At 38.1% G+C, this 15,475-nt stretch overlaps 1 protein-coding gene across 1 annotated transcript in view; it reads right to left on the bottom strand.

Moving 5' to 3' along the window:
• Positions 1 to 15,475, bottom strand: part of f5 (coagulation factor V) — a 118,003-nt gene that overhangs the window by 3,028 nt on the left and 99,500 nt on the right. Inside the window, exons 19-23 of the mRNA XM_043700875.1 lie at positions 12,428 to 12,499; positions 8,560 to 8,654; positions 6,818 to 6,973; positions 3,691 to 3,835; positions 829 to 977 (exon numbers count right to left, since the gene is read on the bottom strand). Coding sequence (XP_043556810.1) covers positions 829 to 977; positions 3,691 to 3,835; positions 6,818 to 6,973; positions 8,560 to 8,654; positions 12,428 to 12,499 — 617 coding nt within the window. The remainder of the gene's footprint in view (positions 1 to 828; positions 978 to 3,690; positions 3,836 to 6,817; positions 6,974 to 8,559; positions 8,655 to 12,427; positions 12,500 to 15,475) is intronic.

Here is a 15,475-nt window from a genome sequence, read left to right as displayed (position 1 = left end):
TTAATGGACCTTAGATACAAAGCATCTCCAAATTATTACAGGTGGTCCCTGGGTGGTAAATGGATTATGTTCTTGAGTTGGTTCACATGTTAATTTATATACAAGTCAGAACACAATGCAAAATAGTGGCTTGTAAGCACAAGGAAATAGTTGTATGTCATATGTTTAAAATGAATAGTAATGCACCTGTATGTGGGATTGCATTAAGTACCAGGCTTGTAAGTCAGATGTTCATAAATTGTATAAGCAGTGCGACAGGCGTACCACAGTGCTGAGATTTCATAAAATATGTGCTGATTCTCACCAATGAGTTTTAATATCAAGTGCTAATGTTTGTGAATGAGTATGTTAATGAACATAATACAACTCTAAAATTAAGCCTTTAGATTATCAACACACGTGTCAGTTGTGATTCAATTAGTAACACTTTTTATCTTTGAATCTAGAGATTGTAGCTTCAAATCTTGAATCAACCAGTAAATTATACCACGGCACCATTTCATAAAAGAACAAGGTGCTATCCTGGGTGGCCTAGACAATGCTTATCCTTCATTATCTAATTTATGATCACACTGTTGCGTTCTGGAAGCTTGCTTGTTGCAAATTGGCTGCCTTATTACAAAGCAGCTGTAAAGCACTTTCAGTTGACTGGTCGGAATAAATTACTGCGGATGCTAGAATCTGTACTGAAAACAACAAATACTGTAGATGTGGTCATAAATGGTGCTATAATGCAAGAGTTTTTCATTAACTAATACTTAATAAGGTTATTTTAATATAAATTAATCACAGGCTGTTAGATAATTTAAGCTTTTTTGTCCTGCATACATTTGACCTCCATGCATTAATTCTGCCTTCCAAATCCAGACGTGCAAGTGATGGTTTCCAAGAACCCCACCATGAACTCAGATAGGATGAAGCAGTTATCTGGTAGTCTTCAATATTTTCATTCTTCATTCCCAGAGGTTGTGAACAAACTAAAAAATGGCAAAGAGTTAGTTATATGTATGTGTAAGTAAGTGAAACAAGGAATTTAAATTAAAAATTTGCCATTTTTGTATCACTAATTATAGAAAAACTATACAGTGCACTGTTTTATACTAATTTCCTCTTCCAATAAAATGAGTGAAGAGATGACAGTATTGCCCAATACTGTCCTGTCCCCAGGGCTAATGTGCATTGTGCTCAGCGAAAATATGATGGTGATATTGATTTGATGAAGGCAAATTGTGTTTGAATATTTGATTGAGTTCTTTGGTGAGGTTATAGAAATTGTTGATGAAGGTAGTATGACTAAAATAATATTATTTGTTACTTTTCATAACTTTGGGGATTTGATAGCTGAAGTCCAAGATTTCCAGTGGTATTCATTCAAATAGCAAGAGAAACAATGTTATGAACTGCAATGTTTCTTTTATATTTTGTCCTACTTTATGGTTACTGATAGGAGGCTTGTAGACCACTCCCACTAGTGATTTATTTCCTCTACTATTTCCACCAAAACAGATTCTGCATCCTGATCTCCTGAACCAAGGTCATCTCTAACTATTTCACAAATACCATTCTTGGTTAACAGTGCTACTCCTCCATATTCACCTAACTTTCTAGTTTTCTTAAATGTCATAATCAGGGACTAATAGTAGATAAGTGAGAATAATCACTAAGAGACCAAACCACAATGGCTGTTTACACCAAATATCCTCTCATTGTCCATCTATACATCCTTGAGATAAAGTGAGGGCTGCAGATGCTGGAGATCAGAGCTGAAAATGTGTTGCAGGAAAAGCGCAGCAGGTCAGGCAGCATCCAAGGAACAGGAGAATCGACGTTTCGGGCATAAGCCCTTCTTCAGGAATGGCTGAAGAAGGGCTTATGCCCGAAACGTCGATTCTCCTGTTCCTTGGATGCTGCCTGACCTGCTGCGCTTTTCCAGCAACACATTTTCAGCATCTATACATCCTACAAACATAAGGTGGAGAAAACATTGCTTTAAATCAATGGAGTGATGAACAGCCAGAGTTAGAATATTTATGAAGTCAAAGACTTTTGTCTTGCACTCATCAGGAGTGAAAATGCAAGAAAACTGACTTGGAAATGAAGCAGCAATTTATGCGATGTGACGAGAGGGTGCTGATTGATTTGCATGGAGATGTAGCAGAAACTTAACTATCATCATTAAGGGATTAAATTCAAACCAGCTGAGACAAATCTGAGTGGTTGGGGTGTTGCCATAGGAAATACAGCAGGATTTGGCTGTCTGCATTACATCTTTTTCACTGAACAATGGACTTGCAAAGACATATTCCTCTTGCCTACAATGGACAAGGTTTCATGTATGATTAAACGTCTCTAGCATGCGCCAATGAATCACACTGCAAACTTAAAATTTTTAATTGGTTTTCAGTGTAATGTTTAGCACATCCAGGATTATTTATTGAACACTTTCCAATAACAAAATCACATGTGATTTTGTACACTATATATATTCTGAGGCACATATATATATTCTGAGTTCAATATTCTGGGTGAGCACCGTATGCATGCTTTTATTGAACACTTTCAGTGTACAAAATCACATGTGATTTTGTACACTATATATATTCTGAGTTCAATATTCTGGGTGAGCACCGTATGCATGCTACTCACTGCAGTCAGTCAAAGGGAAATGTTGCTTGATACAGTCTTCCTGTCAAGGCTGAATAGTCAGACTTTTAATCAGTAAGGGCATCAAGAATTCTTCGGAAAAGGCAAGAAAGTGGAGTTGAGGATTATTAGATCTAATTGAATGGTGGAGCAGACTCAAAAGGCTGAATGACCGATTACTGCTCCTACATCTTATAGCTTTTTGGATGGATGGTCTACATGTCTAGCACTATACCAGAATTGAAAATCAAGCACCACAACAATAAATAGCATGATAGGTAGAATGTCGTTTTGGAAACATCAGTTAGTGGAGAATACCACTGCTACAAAGCAGCAGTGTGAGATGGTTATCTTCACCTGTTGCTCAAATATTTCAGACGCCTCCCTCTTCCACAGGCTGGACACTTTTAAGGCCAAAAAAGTTAGCCTTAGGCTATCCCATGAGTTTGTGTGATATACAGTTGAGTGCTAATTGGATTAAGTATGATATTATCATGTAGGAAAATTTGGCAATCAATCTTACGTGAGGTGGTGATGAGATGGTTAGGTCCCTCATCATGAAGCAGCCAATAAGTCTGAACTCGTACTACATCAATTTGTAGGAATCCTGGTACATACACTGACCGGTGAATGTTTGCAGTGAGCAGTCAAACCAGCTCCCTTTCCTGACATGCTAGTTGAGAACCTGTCAATGAGTTCTCAACTAATATCTAGCACACGCCTATGATTGTATGTAGGGAAATGAGAATTATTGAATTGTTCTTTCAAACAGAAGACACAGGCATGATAAGTAAATTGGCCTTCTGGCCATTGTATGTTTTTATGATGTGATAATCATGGCAAGCACTTCTCTCAAAAGGTCACCACTAAGCTACTTGCCAATGAAATTAGCAATTGTAACACGATTTTAAAAAAATTAAATATCCTGGTTTTAGATTGTTTCTAAACCAATTAATATATTCCTGACACAAGGCATTTTACAGCTGAAGGGGATGGTGAGTATTGGGTAAAAATAGAAAAGCATTTCTTGCAATTACGTATACTTACAATCTATTTCACAGCCATATAATTCCATGCGAAGAGTAGGTCTGACTTGGAAGGATACCGGATTTAATTTTAAATACCTTGCAATAATAGGAGGGTTGAACCTGTTAAACTTTACTTCTGCAGCATCAGAGTTTCCTTCAAACACCTTCAGATGTATAAACAGAAAAATTAAATTCAACAAGTTTTCATAGGGATCATGAACATGCCAATTAGGAAAGCTATTAATGTTAAATGAGACAAAAAAAAACTGGAATTAAAAAATAGACAGGCAGGATGCTGGAAGGACACAGCAAGCCAGGAAGCATCAGGAGGTGGCATGTTGAAGCAACCTATTTTGCATGTTCCACTTTCAAAAAGTACTTTTGCTTCAGTTCTGGTCATCCATCTCTACTCCTGTTCAATGCTTCTTTGGACATTTCCCTAAATTGATCCCAAGTTTCTCCAAATCCTCTGATAATTATCCAGTAGATGTTTAGTGAAATGAACAGATTAGAACACCTTTGGAGTGAACCAGAGTCTTATCTCAGATGCCACCATCTGTAAACTTCATTGGATTCCCACTATTTTATTTTCTCCTTCACAGAAACAAGCCTGCATTGCATCTTGTCTCTGTAGAGACTCAATCCATGGGCAATACCAGTTGCCACTTTTGCCCCTGCAAATCTCCAGCATTGGCCATGCACTTCACAATTGACATTAAGTTTTAAGAATAGCAAATAAGCCAATTGGCTTAAATTGGCTTTCCATTGATCATTCTCATCTACGCACTTCTCTACAATTTAATCCTGCAATGTTAGCTATGAGTGTGAGCCCTTTCATTTTAGTCTGATGGTAGTTGGTTCAAGTCTTACTGCAGAGACTTGGACCCTAAATCCTGGCTAAATGGAGTATTGAAGGTATGCTTCTCTGTATGAGACACCATCTGTTGAATGAGATATAAAACCAAGTCTCATTCTATCTTCTCAAATGGACATGAAACATCCCTCAATTAGGGGAATTTTCTGGGAAGTTCTTGTGGGAAATGATATCAGCATGAACTGAGGATTAGAGCTATCTTGAGTGGAGTGGAAGACAAATATGAATAAGACCTGAAGGGGTGATAAGAATGCTGATTCATGTATACAGAAAAGCAAAATGTCAAAATAAACAAGGTACAAGAGTTACAATGTGAAAAATACTTCCAAACATTAAGGGAGAAGAACGGGTAAACAGCGTGTCCATGTTCCTGTGCACCATGTAAGCAATTTTGCAACAATCTTTCTTAAAATGTGCCAACTCTTTTTAAAGATTTTCAATAACAGAAGGGCAAAAAATATTTTTAGTGTTTTTCATAAATTCATGACATCCCATAGCATTTCACAGACAAAGTAGTAAGTAGTTTTGGCCTATTGTTGAGAGTAATCACCAATTAATCTCCAAGGTCATTCAAACAACAAAGAATTTTCTTTTTCCAACATAAAAACTTAATCTATTTCAATGATACCAGTTGAAGGATAAATGTTGGCTAGGACATGGTAGAAAAAAATGCTATTCTGCAAAAGATATCATGGGATCATGATATACGCATCCACATGAGAGGGTAGATAGGTGTATCCGAGATATCTTCAACAGTGCAAATTGATGTGTTAAAGTTTCTTAAGTAAGGCTTGAATCATAACGTTTTAAGTACAAACTAAAGGTATTCCTATTGAGCTAAGACTGAAACTATCAACAACAATGTGCTATAATTTCTTGAAGAAATTATGGAATATCTCTGTAACTATAACAGCAATTGCCTGCTATATAATAGGTGGAATGTTGAGTAAACATGCAGCTGAGGTTATATCAATGCACCTTTAGCATGACCATGGCCCACATATTCTCAAGAGTGACCATCAAGATCAGATTGTGATTCCACTCCCATTTATTTCCGTTCGTATTCAACTCCAAGTTTCTAGCTGGAATTCAGATCCCAGCTGCTTCACAAATGTGGAATGTATAAAAAAGTTCCTCCATAGTGAATGATAGTCTGGGAATGGGTTTTCAAACTACTGCCTTTTATAGCAGTCACTAGACCATATTCTATTATTTTAATGTCCACCAGCACAACCAACCACACTGACATACAAGTGTGGGGATTAGGGTGACAGTTGATTAAGGGGTGATGGTACCTGGTTGGCAGAGTGTCAGCTAGGTATGAGTAGGGGTACAGTAGGTAGTGTTCCAGGTGAGAAGGGTGCCAGTTCGATAGGGCTCCAAGTGCCAGGTAAGTGATGGAGTGTTAAGGATGGTTGAGATCAGGTTGTGGGATGGTACTTGTATTGGTTGCATGGAGGGGAGGAAGGTGTCCAGGCCAGATGGTTGTTGAGGGTCACAGGCATGTATGATCTGGTGAGAGTTCAGGCTGGTGGGAGAGGTAGGAGGTAGGATTCCAGCGACTATTTGGCAATTGGACTATCTGGACCTGGATATTGTAGATTTATGCTTAAGTCTGTTGTCAACCTTTGATGGTTTTCGATGTTGATGTAACTTGTTCTACTATTCCTTGGGTAAAAAAGTTTAGCCAGATTTCTGCTCTTACGGCAAATTTTTAAACTTGTCTTCCCTCCCAAACTGAACAATTTGTCTGGATTAGTTCTGTCAAATTTCTTCAAAATCTTGAACGCTGCACACTTCAGCCTCTTTTTCACCCCACATTGCAGTCGCCTATACTGTCATATAATTTGTCTTTAGGCAGATAAGGTTTATATTTGATAATCAACCTTTTATATTTGATGGTAATTACTGTCTGTTCTTTTTTACTTAAATTTATCTTTTTACTTCTTTCTATTATTGCATGACTGAAGTGGATAACCTGAGGCCACATAAGGCCATGTCTTACTGTTGGCAAGTATTTGGATAAAAGATGGTTTACAAGGTAGAGGCAAGAAAGCATGCAGAAATTAGGAAAAAAATACCCAAGTGCAAAATATTATTTCATAAGGAAAACAATCTTCTATCTGAAATGTTTATCAGTAGATACATTGACAGACAAGTTTATATCTTATAGAAATTGATATCACTAACAGCCCATCCCTCAGGAAACAAACAAAGCCGGTAGACAGCTTTTGGTATGATAACTTATTCAGATGTCATGATACACACTCACTTGTTTGTAGCTTCTGCTTTTTCCATTGTAATACTTCCAATTTTTCCCATCCGCACTGTATTCAATGAAAAAGGCTTTAATGTAATTTTGCACAAACATTGCACTGGCTCCTTGGGTGGCAATCTCGGTGATCACCATTGGCCTTTCCAGATCAACCTGTGACATAATAATGGTCATAAATTAACTAAATAACATGAGAATAATGACTATTTATCAGTAAATCTGAATCAGACCAGATTCATATGTCTTCCATTCTTTGGTATTAGAACCTAAAATGAGAAAAGTCATAGAAAAATTAACAGAATCTTCCACAATTTATTGATAATTGTCAATAAATCTGCTCCCTTGGTATTCAGAACTAAGAGTTCCACTCATTCATCTACACGCAATTACTTATTTAGTTATATTGCGTATATGAACTGTAAAGCTACATGCCAGTGAAAATTATCTATAATAAATGAATAAGTGAAAATTTAAAATTAAACATCTAGGAGATAGAATTCATTTGATGAATTAGTGCATTGGATGCAGATCTATAATACACATATTGAGAATTCAGAAAGACTGGTCAGTGTGTTCCACATACTTTCCCACGGACAGAAAACTATGCAGGTCAAGATGATCTTCACATCTCAAATTTTCACGATGTATGTTTACTCTTTAAAGTTGGGTCTCCAAAATATTAAATTTACACCCTTACATCTTAAAGTAGAATTTCACTAAAGAGGATTACATACAACTCCCAGCACATTTAGTCAATCTGAATTTGGTGCATGCAAGATCCTTATTTGGCAATAGTTTTAAAAAGCACTAGATTATAAAACTGTTTGTGAAAACCCATCTAGTGCCTAATTATGGCAGTTGGATCTGATAGGGGTTGGTATTGACCGAGGTGCTAATATATTCTGCAGAATATGATCTTTCCTGTGTTACTGGAGACCAATAGTTCCACTGTAAGACGGCCCACTTGCTGGACAGCCCACTTATGGTTTGACAGCTCAATACTAAAGAAAATGAAAAGGAGACTGAACAATACTTATTTATAACTTGAGTAACAGTCACAGCTTGAATCTACAGGTTGGTATCTGCTGAGAGAGGTCACACTAAATATTGCAGATGATTGTAAAAAAAAGATATTTTGCTTGTCTGCATTTGTGCTTTGGGGCAGTATTTTAGTCATATTAATTTTTTAAATTCATTCATGAGATGTGGGCATTGCTGGTTGACTAGAATGTAATGCCCAACCCTAATTATTCAGAGTCAACCGCGTTGCTGTGAAGCTGGAATTACTTTTAGGTCGGACCAGGTAAGGATGACAGATTTCCTTCCCTAAAGGACATTAGTGAAGCCGATGGACTTTTCCGAATAATTGGGAATGGTTTCATGGTCTGCATTAGACAATTAATTCCAAATTTTTTAAATTGAATTCAAATGCCACCATGGCAGGATTCAAACACAGAATATTACCTAGATCTCTGGATTAATGGTCCAGTAATGATACCACTAGGCCATCACTTCCCCTGCAGATTGATCTACAAAAAGGCTATCATACCCTTTGAAGAAGCAAATGCCTGAAACCAAATTATCTTTTCTATGTTTTTCAACGTTATTTGTTTTGATAATCATTTATTTCCAAAAGTGTGATTATGATTAAACATTTGAACATGTCCCCCCTTATGGTTACTTAATGATTAGTTCCTTAAGAAATGATGAAATTGTCATTTGCAACAATTAAGACATACTTGAATCCAAAGCTTCTTGTGGGTGTGCATATGAGCACTCCAGGCATTGATCATGTCGCTGTTATGTAATCGTGCTAGATGTGGCATCCAGTCATCTAAGAAGGAAGGAAAATAATACAACAAAATGTAAAGAAAAACTGCAAGCACTGGTGAATTCAAGGTAACAGAACAAACAGCCATTTAGTCAGCATTTGTAAAGAGAAATATTTTGCTGTTTTATGTCTGCAATATTGATCAGTATCAAGGGATCAAGAAAGTCCACTAAACTTTCCATCTGTTTAAATCAATAGAAGGGCAGTCAGTTCCATTACAGGTACAAGCTCCTCTCTGCCCAGTTTTCCTGTTTCCACCAAAACCTGAACCAGTAAATCTAGGAAGAGGAACAGCAGTGTTGATTATTAAGTCTGCTGTGTTGAGTCAGTGTTGCCTTGTTTGAGCAATTAATCTAAATCACAGTTAATTGCTTATAAAATTATGATTTTTAATAATATGACAATAAATGTCTCACTGTTGTGCCATTTTTATAGCTAAACTCTTGCACTATATATGTTAACAAATATAGTGTTCATAAACTCAGAAAAGGCAAGCTAGTTGCTAGACTACGTGCAAAATAGGCCTGTTGCTTTAGTCCAATTTCTCCCATTGAACTCATACCATGATGGTCTCTGGTGCTAACTGCACAAGTGCTACTTTCACAGATACTCCTAAATACATAATGGAACCCAAGGAAAAGTCATCCGGAAAACATACAAAGGAGTTTGAGTTTCATTGAGAATTATTACCCTTTAATACCTTTTACACCAAGTTATATTTCTTTCTGGAATTTTCCTCCAGGCAGTTTTCATACAAAATGCAATTTCTTTTTATAAAATGCAAACCCATTAATACTTGCCTAAGCTGCCCAATATCAAAGCGCGTATTTTGTTATTTAATTATTTTTATTCATTAGTAAGATGTGACTAGGGCATTTATTGCCCTTTCTAATTGCCCTGGAGAGGGAGGTGGTAAACTGCTATCTTGAACCACTGCAGTCTTTGAGATATGGAAACACTCAGGGAGTTCCAGGATTTTTACCCAGTGACTATGAAGGAACAACGATCGAGTTCCAAGTCAGGATGATGAGTGGCTTGGAGGGGGCCTTGCATGTGGTGGTGTTTCCATGCCTTGCCCTTCTAAATGACAAAGGTCATGAGTTTGAAAGGAGGAACCTTGATGAATTACTCCAGTGTATGTTGGAGGTTGTACATACTGCTTCTTCTGCAGTCATGGTGAGGAGTTTGTTGAATGTAGTATGTGGAGTGCCAATCAGGCAGGCTGCTTTGTCCTATAGGGTATCAGGCTTCTTGGAAGATGTAGAAGCTTCACTCATCCAGGCAAGTAAGGCGTATTCCATCACATTCCTCACTTGTGCCTTCTAGATGATGGACTGACTTCGGAAAGTCAAGAGATGAGTAACTTACTGTAGGATTACTAGCCTATTCAGTAATCATACTGTCATTGAATGTGAAGTAATGATTAGATTCTCTCTTGCTAGAAATGGTCACTGCCTGGTATTTGTGTGGCATGAATGTTGCTTGCTACTTGTCAGCCCAAGGCTAGACATTGAAGAAGAAGTTGAAGATGGTTGGGCCTCGGACCCTATGTTGAGGAACTACAGAGATGTCCTGGGGCTAAGATGATTGGCATCAAACAACCACAACCATCTTCTTTTATACTGAGTATGACTCCAATAAAAGAAGAATTTTCCACCAACTTTCATTAATTCTAGCTTTGCTAAGGCTCCTTGTTGCCACAGTCAGCCAAATGCCACCTTGAAGTCAAGGGCAGTCACTCCCTCTTCATCCCTAGAATTCAGCTGTCTTGTCCATATTTGGACCAATACTGTAAAGAGATCAGGAATTGAGTGCCCTTGGTGGAACCTAAGTTGATTGTCAGTGAGCAGGTTATATCTCTGTGAGTGCTACTTGATTGCACTGTCAATGGTCCCTTCCATCACTTTACTGATGATTAAGAGTCGACTAATTGGTTGAGATGGATTTTTTTGTGTACAGGACATATCTAGGCAATTTCCACATAGTCAAGTTGATGCCAGTGATATGCAGAGCTATCTCACTTGCTCTAACTAGAATAACTCTGGTGAATCAATTTGAATTCATTAAAGAAAATAACAGCCTCCATTTTATGAATGTCAATTTATAGTACTGTTGAATAGGGCGCTAATTAATTAGTAAGTCAACTCTGATTCACCAAAGGTTTACTAAAGAGTGAAATACCCCCTGGTTATTATACCAGTCAATAACTTCTGCATACGTGACACTTTAAAGGTTCCTGGCAAGATAATGGTGTAATTTCTAAGTTCAATTTAAATTGTGAACATGTTTACAACATTGCACTTAAAAAAAGGGGGAATTTTAAACCCCAAATAGTTGGTTTGGGGGCAAGTCAGACCACTTCCACATCTAATAGTCATCTGTGTATAAAAGATTACTTTTAGAGGGTTAGCCATATCACATCTTAAAAAGGCACTGTCTACAGCGATATATATATATATATATATATCCCTGGCAGGTTGATGTCCTCGGCAAGGCCAGTGTTTATTTTTCATCATTAATTGTCTTCAAGGCGGGGAGCAATCTTCTTGACTGACTGGCTAGGCAATTATAGAGTGCAACTCAGAGTTAACCATGATTTTAACAAGGACTTAAATGAACCATTTCTTCCATGTTTTTCCAGATATCAAGAAATTCAGTAATTGAAAACAATCAAGATTAGGAGGCATTGTATTGTATGTGAGTGTTTAAAGTTAGGATGGTCTGATCTCAATAAAATCTCAGTCCTTGCAGTTTCTCAGTTCATTCTGATAACCATTTTTGAGTGTTCGTGTGATTTTGGAAATTTAGAGACCTTCAAATGAACAATACCAGAATCAAGGCAATAAGGATGTTTTTCTATAAAACAGCAATTCACAAACTTGCATCCAGGCAATCCTTGTCAGACTTTCCAAAGAATTGGCAAAATGAGAATGTGCCATGGCTATGGGTAAGCAAAAGAGTGACAAAGTTGTGCTCTGTCCCGCTCCCAACCCAATCCAATTCTCCCTCCCAAAACAAAACATCACCGCCCTCAACATGTTCCTGCTCACTCCCGTCTCTGCTTCTCTCACGGTTCCTCCAAAGCTTATAGCCTCAGCACACATCTTTCTGATCTATGTAAAATAGCACTTGTAAAAAAAAACACTCTTTACAAAAAGCAATTTCATATTATAAACATTATATAGTAATATGATTTAAATGGATGTCAGTGATTAGAACTCCATTAGAAAAGGGACCCTTCAAGAATAAATATTTGAGAACCACTGTAACAGAACACAGAACAAAGATGATAACTACCACTGAGGTCAGCCACGCACATCTCCTCATAGTGGATCTGCAGATGCCAAGGTGGGGGGGAGGAGATGGGGTGCAATAATGCTTTGAAAGGCTATAGGATTCTAATAATTACAATGGCTTATTAAATAAGGCTGCAATGTATCAAACAAAAATCATTCTGTGGTTATCCAGTGTGAGACTTACCATTTCCCACAACAGCCACACTTCTCACTTTTCTAAATGAGAATTAGTACAAGATCATGTTTGTTTTTATGCTGAGAAGCCACATTGTCTAGACTCTGATGCAAAATTGCCCAAAATGTTTTTGCTTATGATGAACATTGGGAAAATAAGGTTTTCCTATCAGTTTGAACTGGATCCAAGTCACACAGGGGGCTTGAATAACATTTTGTTAATCCACGGTATTAACTTGTGCTCCCATTTTCACATGTTTTAAAAGCAAGTTGGATTGTTGAAAGTAGCAGTGGCAAAATACTTACCCGCATAGTCTGATGCAGTGATCTGTGGATCCGTTATACTTCCAGATGCCATACCCAAGGGATAATCACAACCTATACAAGAAGAAAAAGAAATAAAGCATCGAGTATAATCTCATATAATTTACTGAAACATTACTGTTTTGTCGATGTTGTTGAAGTTGATTTAATCCATTGCTGTATTAGTCCAGACTGTGTAAAATCTAACATAAGAACACAAGAAATAGGAACAAGAGCAAGTCTTTCAGCTCATCACTTTTCAATAAGGATCAAGACTGAACTTCTAACTTCCCTCCAGTTCTGCACACTATCCTCATATCACATGATACCCTTAGCACTCAAAAATCATTAAATTCATTTTTCAATAACTGAGTATCTGCAGCTTTCTGAGGAAAGAATCCAAAGATTCAGAATGCCTTGAGAGTAGAAATTTCTCCTCATCTTAGTCATTTATGACCAATCCCTTATTCTGACGCTGTGACTTCTAGTACTACATTTTACATGCATGGAACTACCTTCTCAGCAGCTAAATTATCAAATCTCTGAAAACTTTTACTTTTCAATGGAATCACGTCTTATATTTTAGTCTAATCTGTCTTTCCTCAAAGAGGACTCCCCTCATTCCAGGAATCAGTCTGACATAGCTTTGTTGAATTTTCACTAAGGGAGATCTATCCTTGCTTAGGGCAGGGTACCAAAACAGTGTACCATACTCAAAAAGTCCCACCAACGAAATACACAAATGCTGCAAGACTTCCTTATTCTGCTACTTAACTCCTGCATTACAGGTCAACATACCATTGGCTCAGATCATCACTTGTGCAGTGTACACGGGAGTGTGCATAGGGACACTGCAGAACCCCTGATATAGCAGACTCTGAGCAAACAGCCCAGAAATTAATTTGGAGAATTCCATTGCAGTTAAGTAAATAGTTACTCAGGATAAGTTAAGACTATTAAAAATTCTAATCTAACTATTAAACTGACCCCCTCCCAAACCTACAACACACAATCGAAACTATGACTTTCCAAAACACCTTACAGCCCTGAATCTGACCCAACAAACTTCTCCTCACTTCAGGACCTGTTGCCCCTCCTCTGCTTGACAACTGAAACATCCCATTCCTTCCGGTATCTGACATCCTCCCTCCCCGCCCAGGAGCTGACAAAGTCCTGACTCCACCAAGGACCCAAAGTCCCACCTCCCCAGCAGGACATTCCACTCTCCACCCAGAACCCAAAATAGCCAATCTCTCTCAGGACCTGGCACAGTTCCCCCTCTCTCACTTGCAATCAGAGAATCCCCACTCCCCCTAGGACACAACAGTTACATCACCTCTGGGAGCTGACACAACATCCTACCTCGCTCACCTCAAGACCCAAAAAATACTCCTCTCCACCCAGGCCCCAACACATTCAGTTTCCATTCAACACCTGATAAAACACCCTTCTCCCCACCACCTCCCTCTGACCTGAAATCTCTCTGTACCCAGGGCCACAATCCTCACATATTTCATTCATTAGTTAAAATTTCAGCATGAACTGAAAAAAAATGTTCTAAAGATATCTGATAAATTATAGTTTTGTTAAAACATGCATTAAACTGCATTATAACTCAGATTTTCAAAAATGTAATTATCCTTGCTAGGTAAGTAAAATATTGTTCTACTTTTAGAAGCTTGCTGCTCAAATCAGTGAAGGAGCAACAGATAATCATCTGTGAAATTGTTCCACTCCCAAATTCTTCATACGCATTCTTCTCAGACAAAAGTTTATGCTGAACAAAGTCACGCTTCAACTACACAAAGCCATGGTTAAGCAACACCTAGAGCAATGCGAGTAGGTCGGGGCACCATGCGCTAGGAAGGATTTTGGCTTTGGAGGAAGTGCAGTTCCTATACCAGAATGATAGTGGATGGCAAGAGTGACCATACAAATTGGGATTGTGTTCCTTAGAATATATAAAGGTAAGGGGTGATTTAATCAAAGTTTTCAAGATATTGGGGTAACAGAAAGAGTAGACAGATACTTTTTCTGCTGTTGGGAAGTCGAGAATTTGAGACCATATTTGAAAAATTAGGATTGAGATTAGGAAACACATACACAAACAGCATGCCTTTGGAACTTTCTTCTGAGCTGATTAACCAATGTTAGTTTTTCAATCTGAAATTGATAAGACTTTGTTAACCAAGAGTATTAAAAGATAATGGGGCAAAGGATGGTAAATAGAGTCAGGGTTCTACAGTACAGAAATAGACCCTTCAGTACAACTCACCATGCCGACCAGCTATCCTGAATTAATCTAATCCTATTTCCCAGCATTTGGCCCATAGCTCCCTAAACCATTTCTATTCATGTACCAATTGAGATATTGTAATTGTACCAGCCTCTACCATTTCCTTTGGCAATTCGTTCCAGTTATGCATCACCCTCTGCATGAAAATGTTGCCCCTCAGGTCTCTTAAATCTTTCCCCTCTCAACTTAAACCTATGCCCTCTAGTTTTGGACTCCCCTACCCTGGGGAAAAGACCTTGGCTATTCACCCTATCCATGCCCTTTCTAATTTTATAAACATCTATAAGATCACCCCTCAGCCTCCCACTCTCCAGGAGAAAAAAGCCCCAGCCTATTCAACCTCTCCCTACAGCCCAAACCCTCCAATTCTGGCAACATTCTTGTAAATCATTTCTGAACACTTTCCCATTAACAACATCTTTCCGTGAGTAGGAAGACCAGAATCAAATGCACTATTTTAAAAATGGTCTAACCAATGTCCTGTACAGCTGCAGGATGACCTCCCAACTCCTATACTCAATGTACTCACCAATAGAGGCAAGCATACCAAACCCCTTCTTCACCATCCTGTCTACCTGAGACTCCACCTTCAAGGAATTATGTACCTGTGTCCCTATATCTCTTTGTTCAGCAATACTCCCAAGGATGCTACCGTTAAGTGTGATGTGGAGGAGCCAGTATGGGACTGGGGTGGACAAAATTAATAATCACACAACACCAGATTATAGTATAACAGGTTTATTTGGAAGAACTAG

Source organism: Chiloscyllium plagiosum, chromosome 12, assembly GCF_004010195.1.
Source record: "Chiloscyllium plagiosum isolate BGI_BamShark_2017 chromosome 12, ASM401019v2, whole genome shotgun sequence".
NCBI lineage: Eukaryota > Metazoa > Chordata > Chondrichthyes > Orectolobiformes > Hemiscylliidae > Chiloscyllium > Chiloscyllium plagiosum.
Note: the sequence above shows the minus strand (reverse complement) of the source record. Positions and strands in the feature narration are given on the sequence as shown.